General features: G+C 44.0%; 1 protein-coding gene across 2 annotated transcripts in view; it reads right to left on the minus strand.

Annotated features, from left to right (window-relative positions):
• Nucleotides 1-26,164, minus strand: part of FGGY (FGGY carbohydrate kinase domain containing) — a 272,803-nt gene that overhangs the window by 240,096 nt on the left and 6,543 nt on the right. The window contains exons 1-4 of one of the 2 annotated variants that reach the window (XM_066597754.1): nucleotides 21,616-21,674; nucleotides 11,795-12,004; nucleotides 6,730-6,841; nucleotides 2,237-2,388 (exon numbers count right to left, since the gene is read on the minus strand). In XM_066597754.1, the coding sequence (XP_066453851.1) occupies nucleotides 2,237-2,388; nucleotides 6,730-6,841; nucleotides 11,795-11,995 (465 nt within the window). In that variant the 5' untranslated portion in view covers nucleotides 11,996-12,004; nucleotides 21,616-21,674. Of the gene's footprint in view, nucleotides 1-2,236; nucleotides 2,389-6,729; nucleotides 6,842-11,794; nucleotides 12,005-21,615; nucleotides 21,675-26,164 lie in introns of those variants that run through there. The other variant, XM_066597753.1, reaches the window with a different exon arrangement.

Genomic DNA, 26,164 nt, shown 5'->3' on the forward strand with positions numbered 1-26,164 from the left:
ACAACTGATAGAATGAAAGGACTGTGGCTCCATCACTCCTTCCTGACCACCCCACATAAATCAGCGAGCTGGTGCTTGTGCCCACTGTTGGCAGTGATATTCAGAAATAGTGTGTGTGAAGTGCAGCCACGTTCAGGAAGGCTGCTCTCACACCGAATGCTTTTTACTGCGATTACACCCCACTAACCATGGTACAACACTCCCATTGATTTCAGTGGGGCCTTACAGACATTGCTCCTGAGAAGGACTAGGGCCATTGGTTATAGTGAAGTCCACCCTCAACGCCAATGGGTACAGAGACAACCCGGACAATTTTGCATCACCTACCCTGTGGTAATACTCTGGTACAGCTCCGTGTCTCCACCAACATGACCGAGCGCCATGTCATACGGCACGCAGTGTTGAGGCTTGGTCTAAGGAGCAGAATGTCTGCAAATTTCATTGGCTGACGCAAAGTCCGGATCTCAATCACAACGAGTATCTTTGGGATGCACTAGAACACGTATCTGTGTACGCCCAACACACCCATCATTCCTGTATCCCTATATGAGGCTCTCTGCAAGGAATTGAGGCAAATCCCTCCACAAATCCATGGGAATTTGGTGGAAAGCAGCTGCGGAGGGTCACTGCAGTCATGGAGGCCAAAGGCGGCCCAACACCGGATGGAAAAATGTGAATAACATAGTATTGGACACACATGAAGGTGATCAAATTCAATTGTGAACCTAGTGTAGATAATGTCCTCCCTGTTATCCGGTGCCACCATAGTAATTAAACGAATAAATAAATACAGAGAAATGCAAAAAAAAATTTAAATAAGAAAGAAATAGCAAAAATGTAAAAAATAAAAAAAGTAAATTTTGCCTTGGCATCAAGTGTTCATACATGGGTTTGTTCCTGTAACGCAGAATGTCTGCTATGCAGCCACCAATTTCATTCTGTTCCACACTTACCATTTCTGCTAAAGCTAACAGAGGCAGATACATTAAAGCTAAAATAGGGTTTCTGTTTTCATCGCCATGGCAACATCATACATTACACAATGTACACATATATGACATCGCTATACACGGGAGAATTACCTAACAGTAAAGCATGGTAAAATTAGGAAGACTGCATTTTTCCTATTTCTGACTAGAATTCCCTAAAAATGCATTACAAAATAAGTTGGTATCCACCCAAGTTTTAAATAATAAGAAAGCCCCATGCGTCCTGCAAAAAAATTAAGCAAAACATTTTGGATTAGACTAAAAGCAACAAAAAAAAAATCCCCTTTGGAATGCAACATTCCAAAAGGTAAAATTTAGTTGTAGGCATGAAGGCCCAAGACATTTATGGCCTTGAAAGGGTTAAATGTTTGGGGGGTAAAGTATCAGATATTGCAACTCAAATGACCATTAAAAAGGTTATTCAGGGCCTTTTTAACTAATGACCTATCTCCTAAATAGGTCATCTGTAGTTGATGGACGGGGGCCCACCGCTCAGGACCCTCATCCATCAGGCCCATTGTCAGTTCAGCAGATCAGACATGGTTATCAGTAGTCAGAGGAGGACGTTGGAGTGCCAGCTTCACTCCCATTGAAATCAATGGGAGCATCGTGCTGCTCCGACAATTCCTGCTTAGGGCCATGGTCAGGACGGGATATGCGGTCCTTTGTAGGCAATGTAGGAGCAGCAAGGTGCTCCCATTAATTTCAATGGGAATGAAGCCGGTGCTCCAGACTTCCCCCTCTGACCACTGTTGAATATGTCAAGCCTGCTGCACTTACAGAGGACCTGATGAGCAACTGATGGACAGGGGTCCCGAGCAGCGCCCCCCTTTTCATCACCTACTGATTATCTATCCAGGGGATAGGTTATCAGTTTAAAAAGCCATGTATACCACTTTACGTTATCCTTGCGTATTCCCAAAAAAAACCTTCTTAATGCTCTTTGGCATGGATCGGCTCCTCAGGGGTGGAGCAATAACTAGAATGCTCCTCCCACTGCATACACACACTTCCTAAAAGTTGTTCGCATTAGATACTGGAACATAAAGGCTGCTACCTATGCAGTCTTCTTACAATACATAGCTACTCTCTGTTCTTACACTAAACTCAATAAAGTGAAGTGCACCTTCAACAAAATAATCCTCAGATATAACTGTTGGGAGGATAAATAGTATCCTCTGCGGTATCAGTATTGTAGGATCTCTGATTACAGTTGAATGAGTAATAAGTTGCACTTAGAAACTTACTTCCTTCAGCCAGAGGAGCTTGGGTGGTTGCATCTCAACAGACATCACACCGCCGACGTAGCGGAGTACACCATGTTTGGTTCTGTTAATCCGCTCTACTTGACTTCCTGCCCGATGATCCATCCACATGATCACATTCCTCTGATGGTTGCCTTTGTAGAAGAAGTTTAGTTTGGTGAAACCAATAAAGAACTAAAAGAATAATGTGGTAAACTGATAAGATGTAAATTGACTGTTCCAGGAAGCTCCATAGACTGTAGTTACACTTACAGTGCTGACTATTATAAATCATAAGATTTGGCCCACAATGCCTCATTCTACATCAGGCCCCTATATGGGAAGGAACTAGCTTTATTTATCCTGGAATTAATGGTACATGAATAGAATGTCAGAAGTATATTCAAGAAGACCGACACTGGCACAGGCAAAGAAGTAGGAAATAGACCATAGAAAAGGAAAATGTAGCCAATAATAGTACAGACTTGTGTATCCTTTACAGTCAGTGGATATTGAGGTGACCTGTAGGGGACTACCCTATTTGGATGTATGAAAAATGCACAGATAATAGTTATAGCTAACAAATTCATAAAGGCTAATGTAAGACTTGATGTTGCAGGGGCATCTAGTAGCCAGTTGGTATAACCCCTTTGGATGGTTTTAATTTGGACAATTTTCTGATTGGTGGTCATTAGAGATGAGTGCGCACGCGCGTTTAAGGCTGATGCTCGAGCGAGCAACAGTCTTGTCGAGTAACTGATTACTCGACTGACCACCATGCGGGGGGGAGAGAGAGAAAGATCTTTCTTACTCTCCCCCTGCATGGTGCTCGGTTGACTAATCAGTTACTCGACTAGACCGTTGCTCGCTCGAGCACCAGCCTTAAACGCGCGTGTGCGCTCATCTCTATTGGTCATCTGATTGTAAAGGGGAAGAACAGGACTTTTGAGCAAGCTCTGGGAGGACCGGTGATGCAGTAAGCTTTGGAGTAGACTCAGAAGAAGTGAGCATGAGTCCTCAAAGCCTATCCAGCTGGTAGAAAGAGACAGCTACCTAAGCTGAGAGGAAGCAGTTAAGAGTGGAAAGAAAACTCCCAGTAAGAGAGCTTAGGACAGCAGGTTGCCAAAGTTTTCAAAAAGGATGGGTCACTACTGCTGGAGAGAAAAGAAACAGTAATGCCAAACATCACCTCCAGGAACCTTCTATCACTTTTACAGGTAATCTAAAATGAGAAAAGAAGCAACTTTGCAAATAGTCTTTAATTAGGAATCACTTACCGTTTTGTGTCTACAACTCCTGTGCAGATTTATTTGTCTCCATGGTAACAGACAACAAGCAAACCCTGTGTAGTCTTATCCTGCAGTCATACTTCCATCCATCCGTCTTCTTCCTAACATAATTGAGTAAACTACAGTAGCAGGAAGTGGAGAACACATAGAAAAAGGGTATGACTTCAGGATCAGACTACACAGGGTTTGTTTGTTTGTTGTCTGTTACCATGGAAATGCATAAACTTAAATAGGAACTTTAGACACTAAACAGTGGTAATTTTTTAATGACGACTATTTGCAAAGTTAATTTATTTTTCCTTTTTGATGCATTACTGCAATTAAAAAAAAAACATTTGTGAAGGAGGGAGAAACCTTTAAATGTCTTTCTTCGTTAGTCCTGGGGTGAAATGTGAGGATAAAGTCATGTGAGTACAGGAGAATTCCAGAAGATTGGGCGGAATGGAACCACAGATATCCACACTATACCACAGAAATGCTCACTGTACCCCCCGATCAGTGTTATAATGACCCCCATGTGTGAACTTGTTCTGATCCTGCATATAATCAGCCCAGACTTGCTGCTAGCGGCTTCCCGTGACCCCGATCGCTGCACAGTAGTGACGAGACATCTATTTATCACTGTGATCGATGGAGATGTTCAGTGTATTTAGACAGGTCCGATACAACACCTCATTTCTCAACGTTTCAACACCTCTGTGCACATCTAAGTGCGCCTCGTAGACAACACAGATGCCTAGACGGGGGCCAGATGCTCGGGGTTAGGAGATCATCTTACTAGTAACAATAATCACTTAGAATTGCGCTCATCTGAACCTGACAAATACATATTTCCATGTAATACGATATTACCAGTTATTATAAAACTCAAGGAATAAAGAGAGATTCTGGATTTGTGTAAAAAAAAAAGCTTAAAGCGACCCTCCGGTTTTGGGACAAAGTTCTCTCCTGGAACCAGAGGGAGTAAATTTCCTGCAGTTGTCCTTCTCTTCCATCCCACAATCCACTGATTCTCAGTCCTGTTATTGGATGTCCAAGAGGGCCGACACAATTTTCTAATTAGTAGGCACTGATCTCTGGTCAGCTGATCACGTGAACCGCGTGGGAAATTAGAGAGTAAGTATTGTGCATTGGTAGTGGGGAATTAGGCAGTTTGAAGATTGCATCAGTCATCTTGGACAGGATTGGGCTGCTATACTAGGCAACGCCACTGCAAAATGTACGGAGCTGTGCTTGCTATGCAGTGAAGATGCCGCAGTATTCGCTCAAGAGTCTGAGCCATTTTTTCCAAATTTTAGTTGGCACAAAGGAGCAGTAATACTCTATGGGGGACTATTACTTACTGTATAGTGCCACCATACAATAGAAGTGCCCCGAAGAGGGCAAAGTTAATATATGGAGGCACTATTTCTACATGTGGGTATAAGGGGGGGCGCTGTTACTGTAAAGATACACAAAAGGAGGTACTGTTACAATATGGCAGTGTAGGGTTGTTGCGCTGGTAGTGCCTCCTTGTTTGTTCCTTTTTTTTAGCTTGTATTGTGTTGAAAGCTACTGGCCCTTTAAGATAATATATAATAATTTTTATTTGTATAGCGCCAACTTATTCCACAACACATTTGAGTGCAGAGTAGAGATGAGCGAGTGTACTCGGTTCGGCTGTTTTTGGACCCGAGCACCGCTTTTTCCGAAAAGATTCGGGGGGCGCCAGGGGGCGGCGTGGTGGAGCGGGGGGGTTGCAGTGGGGAACAGGGGGGAGCTCTCTCTCTCCCCCCGCCCACTCCCCTCTGCAACCCCCCCGCGCACCCCCTGCGCCCCCCGAATTTTTTCATCCGAGTAGTCAGTTACTCGGAAAAAGCGGTGCTCGGGTCCAAAAACACCCGAACCGAGTACGCTCGCTCATCTCTAGTGCAGAGGGATGACGCCTGGGTAATCATGCTGATATTTCAAGAGGAGGCGGTCTATAATAAAAGTTTATTGGCTTTGCCAGAGAGGAAATAGCAGAGTAGAGTATGGCCTGCAACACTGCTAAATAAATGCTGTGCGTTCCTGCAAATTAGGGCTACGCCTGGGTGTTCTTGGAGTTGCTGCTCCAGCAGTTTAGGTACACTGAAGAATAGGGGGGACTAAGTGAGCAATAAATCGAAGTGGTTACTGGGCGCACACTCCGCTCCTGCAAATGCACAATGCTGCCACCCCTAAGAGGTCAGAGTTTTCAATAAAAAGTTTGAGTTGGAGCATTTAACCATGTGTTCTCAGCCAGTGCGTCCCATTACATCACTGCATGTATCCTTCACTGGAGGAGCCTAGATGTTCCCTGGGGAGCAGGCCTGACTGTACCCTTGTCATGTGAATTGCTGTTCCCACTACCACCCCTATCCGGCTGGCTCATACCCCATCTTCCCCCAACAGCGGCAAAAAGGAGCAATAATAATGAGCAGGCACAAACCGGGCACTAATATAATATAGAGGCACAAAGAGGGCACTATTACACAAGGGCACAAAGAGGGAACTGTATGGGTGTATGGGGGAACAATGAGTGAAATTATTACTTTGTGTGGCACAATTGATAAGGTACTATTGCACCGTGGGGCACCAAGGCGGACTTTAATACAATCTGGGACACTAGGGATATTACAATAGAAGTGGGGATGTGCTGGAAAACAGAGGAGCCAAAAATGTCTATATATTAAATTCTGGAGACATGAGTTGTGACTAAAAGAAGTCATCATGATGGTCTGGACCAGATAGAGGAGAAAAATAAAAATCGAATGACCTTAACTGGAGAAAAAAATCACTTATGATCATCAGAGGTAACTGCACCAGTTAGTGTCAGGATATTATAGTCTACAGAACACACACACACACATATATATATATATATATATATATATATATATATATATATATATATATATATATATATACACACATACATGCATTATTTGTATTACTATATTGGGGATGGGGGGGGAGCAATCACCTACTTCTACAAACCCTAGTAAATGCAACTAGGACCCATGAATCTGGGCAACAACCTTGGGGTGGATGGAAGGTTCAAAATTTTCCCTGGGGCCCATAGGACTTTAGTTCCACCTCTGAATGTCAGGACTGCTTCAGATGTACATATGACCCGTAGGATGTCAGGACAATTCTGTGCTGGAATAAAGGAATTTTACTAAATCATTTCCTCATTGATATCAATACCTTCCGCATTTACTGCTAAAGGCTGGAACTGTTTATCCAGAACCACAAGGGAGCAGGTGGCATCAAAACCAAGACCACGGATCCGACCACTTCCTGCTGACCGGGCGACTTTCTGCAAGACAAGAACCAAATGACTAATGACTTTCAGGACATACTGTATTATGAGGAGCTCGGTTATTACAGCATAGTGTCACGATGTTCTTTGCTACATTTCTTTGTTTCACTCCTCAAGTCTTTGCGCCCTTTTCTTGTAGTTGTGTTCCAGGTTGCTAATATAGTGATTTCTATTGAAATCCCAATAGGAGGAGAAGTTAGCTACTTCATGCCGAAGTGATAAAAAACAGTAAGAGTCAATACTCATGCGTTCTCCACTAGAGCAGCCTGCTGTCCCTTGATGGTCTTTATTTACATGCGGACAGCATGTGACCGCTGCAGTGGCTGCAACAGTCACCTGCTGCACTCCTGGCATCACCACTCAGCATGGGAGCCATGATGCCAGGAGTATAGCATGTAACCACTGTGTTCACTGATTGGCTGCTGCAGTCACCAACAGTATGAAATGTTACTGCTACCCGCTCATAAAGAACTGGTGGGGGACTCCGCTGGATCACTGGGCAGAGAACAAGTGAGCACTGACTCTTGTTATGTTTTATCAGATTTGTAACAGTTTTTAATTTTGTATTTTCTTAAACCAGATCAACTCTTTAAACTTGTTAAAAAAACTAATAAAAGTAAATGGCTACCATATAGCAATAGCATGCCAGGAGTTGTAGTTTCCCAACAGCTAGAGACCACAGCATTAGAGGCTATAGTTTAGGGTGACGGCTCTGGTCTCTTTATATGGTGAAGAGAGACCTTATGTGCCCCCTAGACCTCCAGGGCCCGGGTCTGAATGCATCCTCTGCATCCATTATAGTTATGCCCCTGCAGACATCCGTGGAGTGTCTGTTTCTCCAGCCCTGACCAGATTATCTATACTATAACATCGGCCTCCTGTCCTGTATGGTTTTATCCTGGGCTCTTGGCACATCTCATTAATGATTGAGCAGAGGGATCGATGCAGTGCGCAGAGAGCTGACCCGTCTACCGCGGACACCATGAATAATTCAACAGCTGGATTTCCTAAAAGGAACAGAGACCTTTACTGTTATATTCCACAATGAAAAGGGTTAATTGTAATCCTAGTAGCAAACATAAGTTTCCATATTACAATATAATAAAATCTAACATAATATATAATATTATCTGAAATCACAGAGGTGAGGAAAAAAAAACAAACAAAGACATTATTCACAGAAAAAGCCAAAAATACAATACCTGAAGGTCTGCAAAGCAGACACGGTCGCCTTATGGCGATCGTGCCTATGGCGACCGTGTCTGCTTTGCAGACCTTCAGGTATTGTATTTTTGGCTTTTTCTGTGAATAATAATAATAATAATATTATCTGTAACTACAGATAAATTCTGTTTTTCATGAAAAAGTGGTTTGTGATTTTCCAACATTACAATTTATTGGTAAATTGTATCTTATGTGCTTCTGCTGTTTGCACCCTGTTTCATGATTGTTAGTTCTGATTTTAAGTGGGGTTTCACATTTTTCTGTTGCCCTGCTGGTTGTAATCCATTTTCATGCAGGAAGGGAGGGATGTAGTAAGCCTAGCATTTTACCAGTAGTTCCCTGTCCTGCACTTCCTTCCCATGCTGCATTACACAGTCTGTGGTCCAATCAGCATGGGGGTAGTATCTCAATGCCCGTCCCTCTGCTCTCCAAGAAGGAGCCAGGTATTCTGGCCAAATGGTAAGTAAATCCAATTATAATTGTGTACGCATACAGACACTCAGGAGAGACAGATGTTGGAGATCATTATCACAGTGTCTGCAGATCTGTCAGCCTACAGTCTCTGAGTGCACAGGAGCGCTCCTGTGAAGAAAACTCCTTTCCCCATTGCCAAGGAAACATCCCTGTGTCCTTGTTACTATGAAAGCTCTGTAACTAATGAGAAAGTTTATTGCAGAGAATCTAGAAGGGAGACCCCTAGTGGTAGCCACTTCAAATGTGATTTACACTAGTAAAACAGCAAAATTTTTAATGCAAGTACCAACACACGTTAGTAGATGAGCAGAAGTTGTCTGAAAAGGGAGTTCCCCTTTAAAAGTTTTTTCACTCTCCTCTTTGAGAGCGACTTCTAAAACTGTTCATTCTGATCTCCCTGAATCATGAACAGAATGAGAGAACTGCAGTGAAAAGTGACACCTGCAAAAGCACAGCACTAATAAAGAAGAAGCTGGGCCATAATAGTGTATATTTCATCATAACAGGGTACATCCATTGAGGAAATCTGGGTGACAACTTCTAGAAGGTGTATAAGGACTTATATAGGAGACCAAGGGAAATTGTAGATGGCTAAAAATTGGCTAAAATTGTAAAAAATTCACATAGGCTTTGATATGTCTTATATGGACTATGTGAAAGGTGAGGGGGGGGGGGTCACTTTTGCAGGGAGGAATTTCTTTATAGCCATCAGGACTGAGCAAGAAAAATACTTCTATCTTGAAGGAGGTGATTTTGTCAGTCTACTAGAAAACAATTACACTAATGAGGTCAATTATCTTGTTAAGTCCCATCAAACCCATCTTACTTAGTGAGAAGTGTTCTATATTATCTCAGGACTCCATCAGACATTCAAACTAATCCTCTCCCGACTTTACTGCAGTATCTCAGGTGAACTTGGACAATAATGGGGTCAGAAGGGAGAAGAGGGCAAGCCAAGAAACTAGCAAGGAGAAAATGTCTCAAATGCCCTAAATGAGACAGATTACAGGGCCCCAAAAATCCAACCATCAGGACATAAACTGATGTAAATCCTTTGATAGATGCTCTAATTTTAAGGGAGCATGCTAACTCCAAACAGGAGACTCTAAGGAAGTCTATGATAGAGGACGCACAGCAGTCTAAACAGAGTCAAATGTTCAGACTGCGTGCGATCTTTACCAGGTGTCCTTGATTTTCTCTGACTTGGACTTTGTTTCTTTGCAGCAGTTGCGTTGCCCCTTTCAGGGTGGGTGCTCCACTAAGTTGCAGGTTTATTTGGGACAGTTCATGGAGTTTCTTGTAGTGTTATTTCAGCCATTCACCATTGTCAATGTTTTCTGCTACATCTGTACTCATTTATTAGGCTGTCACAGTGTTTCGCTAAGTCGGCCTTCGCCATCCATTGTGCCGACAGGCCTGAACAGATGTAAGACTCAACTCCTTTTCCTCAAAACTTCTGCCTTCAATTTTTGGGACAAAAAGCAGCCATTATAGATAATTTTGATTAGTCATTTTTGTTAACAGGTTACAAAGAAGCTCCTCCCCCTTCCTCTCTTTGTTCTTCCTGGCAGTAAGGGAGGGAACCTTCCTCCCCATCTCGTGTCTCAATGTATAGAGATGCGCTTGACTGAATCTCTGTAGAGCACGAGCACAAAACATAGTCCACTGTTATTGACTAGAGATGAGCGAACCTACTCGTTTCGAGTAATTACTCGATCGAGCACCGCGATTTTCGAGTACTTCCGTACTCGGGTGAAAAGATTCGGGGGGCGGGGGGAGGCGTGGCGGAGCGGGGGGTAGCAGCGGGGAACAGGGGGGAGCCCTCTCTCTCTCCCTCTCCCCCCCCACTCCCCGCTGCAACCCCCCACTCACCCACGGCGCCCCCCGAATCTTTTCGCCCGAGTACGGAAGTACTCGAAAATCGCGGCGCTCGGGCAAAAAAGGGGCGTGGCCGAGTACGCTCGCTCATCTCTATTATTGACCAATTGTTTATTTGCCCAATGGACAGCCCAGATTCTTCTAGACGTGAAAGGTAAAGGATTTTTTGAAAAACATGAAATTCTGGGGTTCCTTGTTGATTTTAGTGAGGGGAAAAGTAGCCACATATCCAAGCTGGATTGTAATAGATAGCAATACTTTACACATGACAAAGAAAAGATCAAAGGTTTTTGGCTTCAATTTCTGAAAATTCACTTAGTTTTCTATCTTGGCACAATCCTTTTATCCCAATCCACAATATAGGGAATAAATTTCTGATTGGTGGGGGTTTGACCACTGGAAACCCCACTGATACCAAAAACGGGGGTCTCGAAGGTCATATTAATAGGAGTCCTGATGATTACTGAATATTTGAACTCTGCAATCTCCAGCATTCCTATTGAAATGAATGGAGCAGCAGCACACAAGTGACCACCACTCCATCCATGCAGGACCTTCAGGACCCAGATTATCGAGATCCCAGCCGTTGGGATCAATCAGAAAGTTATTCCCAGGACTGACTTTTATCACCTATCCGTAGGAGACCTCCACGGATCCCAAGAACGGGGGCTCCATGTCCCCTCACCTCCTCACTGCAGGTTCACTGTACCCACTGCATTGAGGAGGAGATAAAATGGAGTGATGGTTGGTGGAGCTCCAGTCAACTTCAATGGAACTGCTGAAGATAGCCGAGCACTTGTATTCGGCGATTTCCATCAGCCCCATTTAATTGTATGAAGCGGCTCTGCATGTGCTCGGACGCTCTCCATTCAGTCTCCACATCATTGCGAGGGGTGTAGTGAGGAGAAGGGGCACGGGACCTCAGTTCTTGGGGTATTCCCATCGCGACTTTTCATAGCAGGGTAGGGAAATCGCTGAAATGGATACCAGCTCCGTGGCCAGAGCCTTCAGAAAGAGCCAATTGCTTAGTCCAGCACTATTTCTATAGCCCTCATTGAAGCGAATGCGAGGTATGGAAGCAGCGTAGACAGCTGAAAAACTCGGCTCTTTCCAACAAGTAGTTACAACCGAGCGTCCGGCTTTCCCATCTTGGCCATGAAAAGCCAAGGACTCTATAAACAGACTTTTCATTGTCTAAGGTTCACTATAATATCGCTACACTACCAAATGGCAATAGAATTCACTATGAGAGGCGAGAGTCACACCGATTTGCTCATTCGCTTACTGAAACGTATGGATATTGGTTTCTTTGAAAAAATGTGTAACAAAATTGTATTTTTTTCCCTTTTAGACCAGGAATAATGCTGGGAATACCTTGGTAACAACGCAGCACGCTCTCCAGATGTTATCGGACGACTGCTCATAGTGGTCAGGCTGAGGTTCCCATATAGTCAGAGCTTCTTCAGCCTGATCAATCACCGTCCCAGACTGGTCCACCAGAGCTGCTCGTACGCTCGCTGTTCCCACATCTACGCCAATGTAGTAAGAGGTCGCTTCTGCTTTTTCCTTCTGCATTTCGAATGGCTAAAAATGGGGTGGATTAGGAAATAATTGGCGGTTATTTGGTAAGAATGTAAATCACTGCATAATATAAAATGAGTAACAGAATTCATTATAAAAAAGAAGACGTTGACCAATCTGAGAAGGAAACGGTCTCAGCCCACCAGCCCAATATGCAAATCAGATTTGTGTTTCTGCAAGAGTAAGCAAAAATTTTTGAGAAGTTATTCATTTTTTCCCCAAAAACTAACAATATTTTCCTATATTTTATAAAATAATATTTAGACTATAAATTGGAAAAATACATTAACCCTTTCCAATCCAATTTGTATCCTGGTTTTCCTAGGGGGACTTACTCTTTTTCTGCTGTTATACAATGGCGCTATCTGCTGGCTAAAGCCAGTACTGCATGAGGTGACACGTTGGATAGGCTCCGACAGCAGAGAGGCTGGCAATATACAGTAAGAGAACCCTGACGGACGTCTTCCAACATCAGAGCTGTACAGCCTTAAATCATAATGTCTTTAGACGTCAGACAGTGGATTGGAAAAGGTTAATTTACAACAAAAAAAAATCTAGATTTTTAATAATAATCTATATTTATTAGTTATTTTATTATTTTACTTTAAGGGAAAATACATGGCCTCCTAAAACGTCATTCTGCAACCTTAGCAGTGTGATCTCAGTGCCAGGTTATTTGTGTGACCCAAACACCGCACTGCAACTTTAACCCAATGCACTTTTTTTTTTCTTTCTTTGATTTTTTGGGTTTTCCTCATCACTTTAAAAAAATCATAACTCTTTTATTTGTCCAGCAATGTAGCTGTCAGAATGCTTGATGTTTGTGGGATGAGTTGCATTTCTTAGTGTACCATATAATATTGTGTATTCAGTGTACCATAAAATATGCAGAAAAACTTTTAAAAAATTGTCAATGAAGTGAAATGGAAAAAAAAATGAAATTCCGCCATCTTTGGGGGGTATCTTGTTTCTATGGTGTGCACACTGCAGCAAAATGACATGATAACATTAGTTTACGTGTTAGTGCTCAAACTGGCGGCAATTAAGGTGTATTGCTTTCCTTGTTCCACGTGCGTATATTTAATGCATATATTACACAACGTACAAAAGATCATTTTTCTGTGTATTATGTGCGTAAAAGCCCTATTGTTCCCTATGGGTGCGCTCGGAACGCAATGCATACACAATGACTTTACATATTTGAGATGTTTCTTGATGCACTTAGCTAGCAGACATGCAAAAGAAATTATAAAAGAAACCAGAAAGCTCTAGGCAGACAATGCAGGAGCCTCTAGGGGGCACCAACCCATCCAAGCTGTTGTCTGTGGGTATTGGACGCCATAATCATACCATGGCTACTTTTGGTATGGGCAGTCATCGCTCTGATGCATCGGATATGGCTGTGCAAAAGAGTAAAATAAGAGCCAAGCCAAGAGAGAGTCATCATCCTCTATTGAAGACACGGTTGTCAAAGCGCCGCTAACAACTCTCACCAACACAGGAAAGCACAAGAAAATGGCGCCCGTGTGATCATGTGAGTGCTAGAAGGGTGTTTCTATGGGTTGGGCAGCTCCTGACATCCTTCCCTGCTTGCGTTCGATTTTTCTGCACGTAAAATCCGCAGTATATACGTAAGCATACGCACACATACATGGGCAAAACGCTGCAAATTTCATGCTGCATAATAGGATACGGTTGTGGGAACCCGGCCTTACTGATCGTGTTCTTCCAGAATTATTACCTATTGTGCACAAAGTATTATCCTTAGGATCTGGTTAGCCGTAGTTAGCGGCAGCCGATTTTTCAGTAAAAAGGTTTAATCATGTAACCATTATTGCTATTTCGACATTTATCAATAAATATCGTAAACTTTGGTTACTCCATCTGCTGCATTGCAACCTGAAACAAAGTGTGACCTGTAGAGATGAGCGAGCATACTCGTTAAGGACAAATACTTGAGCGTGTATCGGCCTGCTCGTCCGCAAAGATTCGGGTGCCAGCGGGGGTGAACGTTGGGTAGCGGGAAGTGAGCAGGTGGGAGCAGGGGGGAGGGGAGAGAGATCCCCCCCCCCGCCACCCGAATCTTTGCGGACGAGCAGGCAGATACTCGAAAAGGACGATACTCGCTCAAGTATTTGTCCTATACTCATCTCTAGTGACCTGACCTTTTTTATTGAACCCAGTAAATATAGAATATTTAGGACAAAACCCCTTCATCAGATAATGCTGAACTGTGCCTAGTGGTAGAGAAGTAACAGAATCCTATTTCTTCTGTCTCCACTGGGCACAGTTAAGCATTCGGTAGAGCTCCAACTAGGCACCATCCAACTTTATCTGATGAAGGGGTTTTGTTGCCTGAAACGTGCCATATTCACTGGATTCAATAATTGTTGGATTGTACCAACTGCATTCTTCACCCCATCCTTTTGGTCGCAACGGTCATTCAACTACAAATTGCCCATGGATATATAGATCAAAAGTCCCCAATGAGTCATATACATATACGGTCACATAGTAAAGACTAAAATGAGCGGTACAGTATTTTGGTGCTCGGTTTTACCACTTGCAATAAAAGCCTTAATATCCAGGACTCTTGGCCCTTTTATTGGAAGTGGTAAAACCCAACACCAAAAAACTGTACCAGCTCATTGTAATCTTTACTATGGGACCGTCTCTCGTCTATGTATGCAACAGCTGTTGGAGAAGGGAGTCCAGCATGGGTATTTATAAGGAATAGCAGCATGGAAAGCCCCCTCAATCCAAGGACCCCATAGTCTGCACGTATAGGATAGGAGCCATATCAGGCAAATCCGTTTTCAGGAGACCGTTCCATCCACTAGTGAATCATGGACTACTAATTTAGTAGTCTCCAGTAAGATGGTGCGGGAATTCTTCCAGACATTTGTGCTTTTCTTAATACTGCAGATATATTATAATATTGGTCAAACATATTAAATGTGTACACACAGCATTAAGCCTGAGTGCTTTAAATGTGGGTGGGGGGGCTCTTAACTGCATCCATCACCTCGTCCTAGAGCATGCATTTGAGAATTGGCGCTGGTAGGACATCTGCTTCTATTTTTTCTTCCTCAGATACTGGGCAATGAAAGCAATTTATAAAGTAAAATCAATTTGGAAATGTTCTCTCTCTCTATCGTCTACGGTTTGATTGAAAGCAAGAGGAGAGCAGGCCAGTCGCTGACTCCAAAACAAGCCATGCTGACCTCCATTTAGAGAGACTCTCTGTATAATGAATCTTAATTAAGATTGGGCTGTCAGCCTTCCCCGAGCTGCAACTTTGTAAAATGTAACATTGAAATAAACTACAAGGGAATATTAATCATTTCTGCATTCGCATCTCCATGCAAGTTAAGTGCATTCTGGGCTACAGAGGTTGTTTAAAGGACAACGGCGGCGGAACGAGAACTCGTCTGCATGCAAAACATAGTCTGACACCATGGAGATGCGGTCAATGCGGATCACTGCACTATCAGAATGATTGTTTTATCTCTTCTATCTGTCCTTGCGCTAATTCATAACACTTGTACCGCGGGCTCCTAGGCCGCATCTATGGGAACGGGCGCAGTAGATTATCTGCAGTTGACATGAACCTATTACTTCCAATTATGTCAACAATGAAAATGGGAATTATTATCTGTTATTTTTTTTCTTCCCGGGGCGATCGATGCTTCTTAAGACTAAATCAATCAAGTGAGATCAATTCGCTTTGTTGGTTTACGGAAGTGTCTTGACTAGTCCGTGATCTCATCTATTAAATAAAGAGAGCAAGGAAGGAAAGAAGGAAGGAAGGAAAGAAGAGATAGAGGAAGGGAGGATGGATCAAGTTAGATTAGTCATATTGGTCTACTGCAATGTGTTGGCTTATTATACTTTAATGATGCATCAGTCAAGAAGAAAAAGGGATAAGAAGGAAATAAAGAATGATAGAAAAGTATGGAGGAAAGAAAGGAAGGAGGGAAAAGAAAAAAAGAATAGGGAGGAAGAATGGAAGTACAGTAAGAGAAAACCAGATGGAAGAAAGAAAGGGAAGTAAAAAGATTAGAGGAAAAGGGAGGGGGAAGCAAAAGAAAGGAAGATGAGAAAAAGAACAGAAAGAGAGAATGGAAGTAGGGAAGGAAGGATCGAATAAAGTTAGCATAAGCAGGAGAAAATAATCATGGAAAAGCATGAAAGAAGATAAGGAAGAAAGAATGGATGCAGAGTACAAGAGAAAAAGATGGAAGGAAGAAAAGAAGAGATAGAAGAAGGGAGGATGGATCGAGTTAGATTAGTCATATTGGTCTACTGTAATGTGTTGGCTTATTAGATTTTAACGATGTATGAGTCAAGAAGAAAAAAGGATAAAAAAAAGAATTATAGAAAAGTATGGAGAAAAGGAAGGAAGGAGGGAAAAGAAAAAAAAGGAAGGAAGAATGGAAGTACAGTAAGAGAAAAAGATGGAAGAAAGAAAGGGAAGTAAAAAGATTAGAGGAAAAGGGAAGGAGAAAGGAAAAGAAAGGAAGACAAGAAAAAGAACAGAAAGGGAGAATTGAAGTAGGGAAGGAAGGAAGGAAGGATCGAATAAAGTTAGGAGAAGCAGGCAAAAATAATCATGAAAAAAGCATGAAAGAAGATAAGGAAGAAAGAATGGATGCAGAGTACAAGAGAAAAAGATGCAAGGAAGGAAAAAGCAGACTGATGGAGAAATATGAAAAAAGGAAAAGATGATGAAAAATAGGGTGGAAGGAAGGAATTAGATAAGTCATATTAGACACTGCAATGTTTTGACCTATATCTTATCTTGAACAATCAGATCGGTACGGAAGAAACAAACATGATTTAACAAAAAGTATGGAGGAAAGAAAAGTGAAAACATAAAAGAATAGGAAGGAGGGAAGAGTGGATGTAAAGTAAGGGAGAAAAGAAGATAGAAAGGAAGGAAGCAAGGGAGGATCAAATAAAGTTATAATATGAAGGGGGAAAATGATGGTAACCTAAGAAGGATGGAAAGACAAGAGAAGGAAGAAAGAATGGGAGAAAAAGAGAAAAAATAGAAGGAAGGAAAGAAAGACTAGGAAGGAAAAAAACAGTACGATGGAGAAGTATGGAGGAAGGAAAGGAAGAAAGGAAAAAACAAGAATAGGAAGGAAAAATGAAAGTTGAAAAAGGGAAAAAAAGAGGAAGCAAGAAAGGAAGGGAGGATCAAATAAAGTTAGAGTAGGAAGGGGAAAATAATGATGGAAAGATATGAAAAAAAGGAAGGAAAGGCAAGAGGAGGAAGAAAGAATGGAGTAAGAGCAAAAAATGAAATGAAGGAAAGAAAGGGAAGGAGAAAGCCGAATGATGGTAAAGTATGGAGGAAATGAAGGAAAGGCAGAACAGGAAGGAATGATTAATGGAAGTAGAGAAAGGGAGAAAAAATAGGAAGGAAGGAACAAATAAAGTTAGGATAGGAAGGAGAAAAAAAGAAAAATGGAAAGTATGGAGGAAGGAAGGAAAGGCAAGAGAAGGAAAAAATAATGAAAGTAAAGTAGGAGAAAAAACAAGAACGAAGGAAAGCTTCCTAGCAGAGCTTGTCACTAGTGAGATATGATAGGTCACAGTTATATACTGTATCTTCTCCCTCTGTCAGATGGTGCAGATAACATTACACAGGGCTAACTACATAAAAAAATCACTAGAACTTGTGAGTCAGAGAGGCTGTCCAGCGACCCCATGATAAGTGATCGAAGCATTTACTGCTCCGGCACCAACACATTCTGGCAGTGACATTAAGGACATTATACAGGAAGAATTCTGTAAACTGATTGCTGCATGATGAAAGGGGTCTGATAAACAAGCAGAGGCACATAGGTGCTGCATTTTAAGAATTATGGCTGGAGTGCATTTAGGTTAAAACTACCATTCGGGATCCAGAGTGACCGGAGGCTACGATCCAATTCTAGAGGACTAGAAGTATATATAACTAGATCAAACTGCTTACCTATATACTTACACTGTTTTGCTGTAGTGCATTGTGGGAGATGTAGTGTTTAGAACAGTGTTGTATGGTGATTTCCAGAACAGGTGCGTCCCGGCGCGAACATTTCAGCAACAGAACGAGGTCTGGAATCACACCTCATATTATTGAAGTCTATAGAAAGGACATTTTTCTGGCCTTCAGGCACAAAGAATCCCTTGAAAGTGTTCTAGTCAAGCACAGTAATGAAAACTAAATATTGAAGGGGCCATTTTAAGAAGTAGCTTCAGTCAATATTAAATATGCACATGTCTAAGTAGGCATCCATCCAGCTGACAGCAAATACACGGAGCGGGCGAGCCCCGCACTCATACGGAATACTGTAGTATTGGGGGAGACAAGGTTTTACACAAGCATCAAAGAAGACGTTCTGCAGGATGTGATCCCGGCCCGCTACACCCCCCTTATGTTAACGGAGGCAAATAAACTTGTTCAACCTGTTGTCGGCAGGGCATGCTGGAACTTGTAGTCACACAGTAACCACAGGAAAGATAAAGGTGTAGAAAACATAACTAACTAGAAGTGCTGTTCAAAACTGTAAAAAAAAAGAGAAAGATACACGCTATACGCTGTTACTGTAGACATGCATTAGGGTGGGTTTACAACTGCATTCGGGGAGCAGGAAAGAGGAATCCCCACGGCTGAACGCTCCGTCTCTGGATGGAAGCAAACAGCGCCGGATGGATTCCTGCCGCTGCTCTCCGGAGCTCTGTGCACTTCTCAGCGCTGACAGACTCCACCTCCTGCAATAGATTGCTCTGATTGGCTGAGCTAGTTAGCTCAGCCATCGCTGGATGTACCAGTCGCACCAGGTGCATCCAACGCTGGCTGTGCTGGCTCAGCCAATCAGAGCAATCTTTTGCTGGAGCCAGGGTCTTCAAACCCCATCACTAGCAAAAGATGCTTTGTTGGCAATGACAAGTACCCAGCAGCCTGCCCAGAGCTCCGGAGAGCAGCGGCAGTGACCCACACGGCACCTGCTAGATGAGTATTGCAAAAAAGGTTCAAGAGCAGCAGATTGGTGCAAAACAAAACATCCAGGATGTTGCTTTATTGTTCTTTTTTGCTCGATGGGTATTGATTTTTCTTTTAGGTAGTGTAACTAGCGCTGGCATTTAGTGGTGCCAAAAACGTGGTTCCAAGTTGTGCCACGTTTTTAGCAGCGCTGAAACTGCTGCCCATTTATTTCAATGGGTGATGCACGGCTGAAAACGGCCAAAGATAGAAGATGCATCGCTGTCAAAGCGCAGCGTTTTGATGCTTGTGTGAACAGCCACAATGAATTGAATAAGAGCCTTGTACAGCGTTTAGCGCAGCGCTGGAATGGCAGCACTAAACGCTGTACAAAACCGCCCGTGTGACGGAGGCCTGACAGCTTGTGTTTCCATGCGTCTTGCAACACCCAAAAAAGTGAGAATATTGCTGTGTAAATACGACTTTATGCTGCTCAGGTGTCACTATAGGAGGGGCAAAGGTCGCAGCTGCAGGTGAGCCCCGACACCTCCAACGTCATAGAACGCCATAGCCTGAATACAAGCCGCTGTGTAGGTTGCCTGGGTGAATATACAGAACCCGAGTCCTCCGCCGCCCCGCAAATGTACAACTGGGCTCCGCTTGTAGACGAGGGATTATAATAATAAGTATAAATTACTGAGTTCCTACTGATATAAACCCTAAGGCACACATGTCCGGCCTGCCACCTCTTTGTGTGACCCATGAGCATTTGGGGGCAAACTGGGCAATTCCCCAGGGTCCCCACGCCCATAGCCACTACTATTCAGCTGTGGCACTGCCCGTCCTTGAAAGAGAAGGATGGCGCAGCACCGCAGGTGTAAAGCAAGCACAGCGGAAGTTGGACATGGCGCGGATTGGCTGAGGGGTGAGTGATAGCGAGTCTATTACTTTGATGTGGCCTCCTCCAGGTCCAGGTCCTTCGCTCCACCTCCAGCTCAGCCACGTGTCCTGGCCCACACCTGACCACTGTCAGCCATCAGGTCACAGATACAGGGCTGCAGGCCTATGGAAGGCTGGTGAGGGCACATCAGAAGCCCTGGTGGAGAGGCATGATAGTGAAGTACACCGAGTCAGCAGTGCCGGCCTGGCAGGGTGCCGAAGGAACGGAGCACAGCTGTCTGCAGCCCGTTTGTCGCATGCAGTAGGGCAAAACGCACACAAGCGATATTTTGGCCAATTTTCGGACCAATTTTTCAATCTAAGGGCAGACTAATTGTTGGCAAAATTGCGCAGCATAAAGCGCAGTTATGCGGATATCCTGTGGGGTCTTTGGTGCGCAAATGCACATTAAAATAGAACATGCTGCGGTGTTATTCGCATGCACGGAATATACGCGGAAAACGTGAAGTGGGAATGAATCCATTGAAATCGATGGGCTCTATTCTCTGCGTGCGCAAATACATCCGTGTTAGTCTGCCTTAAGTGCGGCTTCAGACGGGCATATGTGCACTCGCCACAACCCTGCCCGATATATTAGGGCAGTGAAGTAGGTTGATTTGCTCGCATATCTGCGCATAGTACTGTACGTTTTTTAGGCATACAGGGCCTGTTCATATGTGTGCAAAACCCCCACCCTGATTACAAAGGCAATTTAGCCTAATGAGGTCCAGATGTGTTCTTTCCCCCGTGGTTTTGCGTAGCATATTGCGTGCGCATTTGGGCACTTCCATGCACTTCTATGGGGCACTTGGGTGTGTAAATAGCTAAAAGATGATCGAGCGGGACTATTTTTTTGTGCGTGACTAAAATGCTTGCAAAAAAAATTGCTCATGAGACCAACCCCTGGACATCGATGGGTTCTATTCCAATTCCGTGTGCGCAATACATCTGTGTGAAGCCGCACACTGGCTTTTTTACTGGGTTGAATAGCCCAAGTAAGGACAGATACACACGAGCGTATGAGAATTTGCGTGTGCACTTGCATATCAGACTGCGGTTTTACTGTACTTTTCGCACGTGCAAATTGTGCGCTCCAAAAATATGCAACCACGCTCCCAGTCATTGAAATACCAATTAGTTTCATGACTTCAAAATGTTTTCTTTCCCTGCGCAAATGTGCAGGAAAATAGAACCTGCTGCATGCTCTTTTGCGACAAAATTGCACAAGCAAAAGACGCGCTTGTGAACGAACCCACTAAAATCAATGGGTTCTAGTCACTGCGTATTACAGTCGTGTTAATCCAGCCTTGAAAAAAGTCGCAACACGTCCTATTCTTGTCTGATGAGAATAGTACATATAGATACGTGGAACCGCATACAGATGGGTGTCCGTGTGCGGTCAGATGTGAGTTAAATCATCCGTGTGCGGAGAATCATCCGTGTACCCAGTATCTGCATCAGAAACGACACGACTTCTTTTTTTCCGCAATGTGGATTTAAAATCTCCACATAGGAAAATCTACGGCGCGGATTCCTATTCAAATGAATGGGACATTAAATCCCGGATTTCGCTGCAGATGATACAATCGGCCCTTTGAAGGCAACCGATGCTAAAAATGAGTTTGACACCCCTGCCCTAAAGTCAAGCTTCCATGGAAGCCACGGACCAGTAAGCTGCTCGGCTGGGGCAGCAGACACTTACTTGCAGGCACTGAACTCACTGGTTACTGTCACAGCAGATTGTTACAATGTTTCTAGCAGCTTCCTGAAAAGCTGCACTTTCTGTATCTTTTGTGAGATTGTTGGTGATTGGCCCTCAGTACACACTCTGTGATTGGCTCAGATCTCCCGTGTACTTTAGCCCCCGGGGCTGACGGGCTGAGGTTACACTGTGACCCGCCCGTGTCTGATTCTTTCATTGGGGGTGTATATTTTTGTGGGCCTGTACAATGCTCGGCGGCGCTGCGTTTAATGACTGCAGCCAGGCCTGACTTGTGCACATCATATCCCCGGCAGAGATCTTATAGCAGGAATGTCAACCTATTAAGCTTTGATTAAAGGAACATTTTATTTGTTGCAAGTTCTCAAGAAAACTCGAACTCTGGGAAACTTCTTATGTGCCATCTCCAGGGATGGGCTAACAATAGCCTGGACTCTGGACCATAATGCCCATCTATCACAGTATAATGGGTGCAGGGAAAGTCGCACCCAGGCGCTGGTATATATGGTAAAGGGGGCCCTGTTATAGATTTAATGTTGGGACCTTCCACTGCATTTGTCTGGAGGTCTCCTTCTAGCTATGGGACCTCTAGTACTTCCCAAATAGTCAGTTAGGCCTTTGAGGCAGTTATAGTACATAATAACGGGGTCCTAAATTTTCATACGACTTTACTCTATAGCAGTGCTGGCCCTAGTTAGGATGACACCCTATACAGAATTTATTTTTGCGCCTCCACATCATAAGAAACAATATAGTGTATACTGCACTGAAAAGCAATGCTTGTATTCTGCTTGCACAATATTAGCATATCTACACCTGAACGGCTCAGTGAATAAATACAGCACCAGAACCAAGCTCATAACATAAATGCAGCACAAAACAACCTCTGTACATGAATAGAGCACCAGAACCAAACTCATAACATAAATACAGCACCAGAAAGAAGCTCATAGTAAACACAAAACCAGAAACAAGCTCCTAACATAAATTCAGCACCTGAACCAAGCTTATATCATGAATACAGCATTCAACTGAAGCTCATAACATAAATATAGCACCAGAAAAAAGCTCATAATAAATACAAAACCAGAACCAAGCTCTTAACATAAATACTGTGCCAGAACCCAGCTTATTGTTAGGTCTGCTACCCTCTTGCTGTTCCGGGCGGACTCGGGCGTCACTCTGCTCCTTCTGTATAAATGTACTTGTTTCTTCCATTTTTTTTGCGAGCACGGAAAGAGATAACCAATGGGATAAAAAGCGATCAGAAAGTCATAATTACCCAAATATGGTACCAAAAAAAATTGTTGGTCACCTTGCAAAAAATAAGCCCTCACACAGCTGCATTGATGAAAAAAATTATGGGGTTAAAAAGATGGTAACAGAAAGTACATTATTTAGGGCTTATTCAGCGAGCGTATATCGGCCGGCGTTTTCATTGCCAGCTGATATACACTTCCATCTAAGCAGTCCCCGCTTCCCTCCCACTCACCGGCTCTCTGCCTCTCTCCTCCACTCCTGCGTTTGCAATGGGAGGGGGCGGGTGGGCGGAGCTAAGCTCTGCTCTGTCCTGCTCACTTCCCTTGCTGGCTATGGACGAGGGGCGGGGAGGGGCAGGAGCTTAGCTCCGCCCCCTCCCGCCCACTCCCATTGCAAACCACTCGGAGGGGAGGAGAGAAGCAGAGAATCGGTGAGTGGGAGGGACAGCGTATATCGGCCGGGCGTGAAAACCCTGTCTGAATAACCCTTAATTTGTATAACATGAAAAATCTATATAAATTTGGTATAGCTGCAGTCGTACTGACCCACAGAATGAAGATAATGCGTCATTCTCACAGCAGCACGAATGCCATAAAAACACATACACCTTTTAAAATTGGCGCAATTGTCTTTTTTTCTATTTCACCCGACTTAGAAATGTTTAAAAGTTTTCTATTACACTTTACAGCAGGGGTCCCCAACTCCAGTCCTCAGGGACCACCAACAGGTCATGTTTTCAGGATCTCCTATAGTAGGAACACCTGTGGCAATGTCTGAGGCACTGACAATAATTACATCACCTGTGCAACACTAAGGGAAATCCTGAAAACATCACCTGTTGGCGGTCCCTGAGGAGTGGAGTTGGGGAACACTGCTTTACAGTACGTTAAATGGTACCATTCAAATATACAACTCATCCCACAAAAAACAAACCCTCATGTAGATATGTTGCTGGAAAAACAAATAAAAGGCCACAGAGGGAAGGTTGATTTTTTTGAGGGGGGCCAAATATCTGTAACTTTATATTTTCCACTGGACCAGCGCAATAGATTTTGTAGTATTAAATGGGTTTTTTGAGATTAGAAAAATATGGCTGCCTTCTTCCAGAAATCGCGCCACTCATATCCAACGACTGTCTCTAGTATTTACTGGTATGTGCCTGAACTTCAATTCAAGACACACCCTGAGAGGTACTGCTGACAGAAAGCAGACATATTCCTCAATCTCATACAACAAAGTTTTTTTTCCCAAACTGTTAGTAACTTTTTATAATAAGGAAATTAAAACCTTTTTTTAAGGCCTCATGTCTACGGGCAAAAGAAGAATTAAAATCCGCAGCGGATTTTAACTCTTCTCCTGCCCGCGGATCCGCATCCCATAGGGATGCATTGACCACCCGCGGGTGGATAAATACCAGCGGATGGTCAATAAAAGTGATTTTTTTAAAAATGGAGCATGAAAAAATCTGGACCATGCTCCATTTTCATGCGGGTCTCCCGCGGGGACGGCTCCCGCAGGCTTCTATTGAAGCCTATGGAAGCCGTCCGGATCTGCGGGAGACCAAAATCGGAATATACTCACCTGCTCCGGATCTTCCCTTCGCCGCGGCTTCATCTTCTCTCCGTCGCGGCCGGATCTTTTTTCTTCGGGCCGGCGCATGCGCGGGGCACGCAACCGACGTGCCCTGCGCATCCGCCAGGCCAAAGAAAGAAGATCCGGCCGCGACGGAGAGAAGATGAAGCCGCGGCGAAGAGAAGATCCGGAGCGGGCGAGAGGTGAGTTAATTCTTATTTTTATGCCTCATGTCCGTGGGGCAGGAGGGACCTGCTACGGATTCTACATGGAGAATCCGTAGCGGGCCTAATTTTCCCCGTGGACATGAGGCCTAAAACGTATTTCTACTTTTTTTAGTCCCTTAGGGTGCATTCAGATGACCGTATATCGGCTGGGTTTTCACACCGGCCGATATACGGCATCTCTCTCTTGAAGGGGGGGGGGGAGCCTGGAAGAGCCGGGAGCAGTGCTCTGAGCTCCCGCTCCCTCTCTGCCTCCTCTCCGCCCCCCTGCACTATTTTCAATGAGGAGAGGCGGGGCGGGGGCAGAGCTAATTCCCGCAACGTAGCCCCGCCCATGTCTGCCTCCTACCATTGCAAATAGTGCAGAGGGGTGGAGAGGGGGTGGAGAGGAGGCAGAGAGAGGGCGAGAGCTCAGAGCACTGCTCCCGGCTCTTCCAGCCTCCTCCCCCTGCAGAGAGGGACGCCGTATATCGGCCAGCGTGAATACCCAGCCGATATACGGTCGTCTGAATGCGCCCTTAAGGGGACTTGGACTTGTGATTGTTTGATTACTCATATAGTCTAATGCAACACCATAGTATTATACTGTGATCCCACAGATCGTCTATTAAGCTGTGCCACAGGCACACCTTGATAGGCAATCATTCATGCAAGCCTTAAAAGCCTTCGGAAGACCCTGGTCTGCCATTACAACTGAAAAGTACCTCGCAATCTCATCGTGAGGGATATGTTTGCTGCCCCAGGATGCCAATCAAGGCATTTAAAAGGTTAACATCCGCGATCATTAAGAGTGCTGATCACAGCTGTTGCGGGCGGGTGTTAGCCGTGAAAAACAGCCAGTGCCCACCATGTATGGAGTGGAATTGATTTCCATTCTGCTCCATACAAAGCCCACACCCAGACAACATACATGTATGCCCTTTAGGCTTAAAGGTGTTAGACCAGAATTTGAAGCTATGCCCTATCCAAAGTATAGGGAATAACTTCCTGATCAGTGGGGTCTCACTGCTGAGATCTCCTTTGATCTCAAGAATGGGGTTCTCATGTTCCCTGTCTTCCTCCGTGTGGTTACTGCACCTCGCGCAGTGAGGAGGAGACTGTAAATAGGGGATAACTTCAAATTCTGGTACAACCCCTTTAAGGACCTGACGATCTAGACATTTCTGGCATATCATTTCAGTAATTGCACATACACAGCCGCCTCTTCATCAGCAGTGTGGCATGGGCATCCCCGATCTTGAGATCATTGAGGAGTCAATCTCTCATCAGTCAGACACTTACATATGTGTGTAGTGGGAAAACCTAATTTTTGCCATTCATTAGTGGCTCCCAAGGTGTCTCGGGTATTCGGGAGGGCAGCCCTCGAGGTAGCTTGCAGGTATTGCTACATTCACACCGGGTTGTTCCACTAAATTACAGACTATTCTACATTTCCACTAAACTTCCATCAAAAGTCAAAGTGTTCCTGTGTTTAT

This window comes from Eleutherodactylus coqui, chromosome 3 (assembly GCF_035609145.1).
Source record: "Eleutherodactylus coqui strain aEleCoq1 chromosome 3, aEleCoq1.hap1, whole genome shotgun sequence".
Lineage (NCBI taxonomy): Eukaryota > Metazoa > Chordata > Amphibia > Anura > Eleutherodactylidae > Eleutherodactylus > Eleutherodactylus coqui.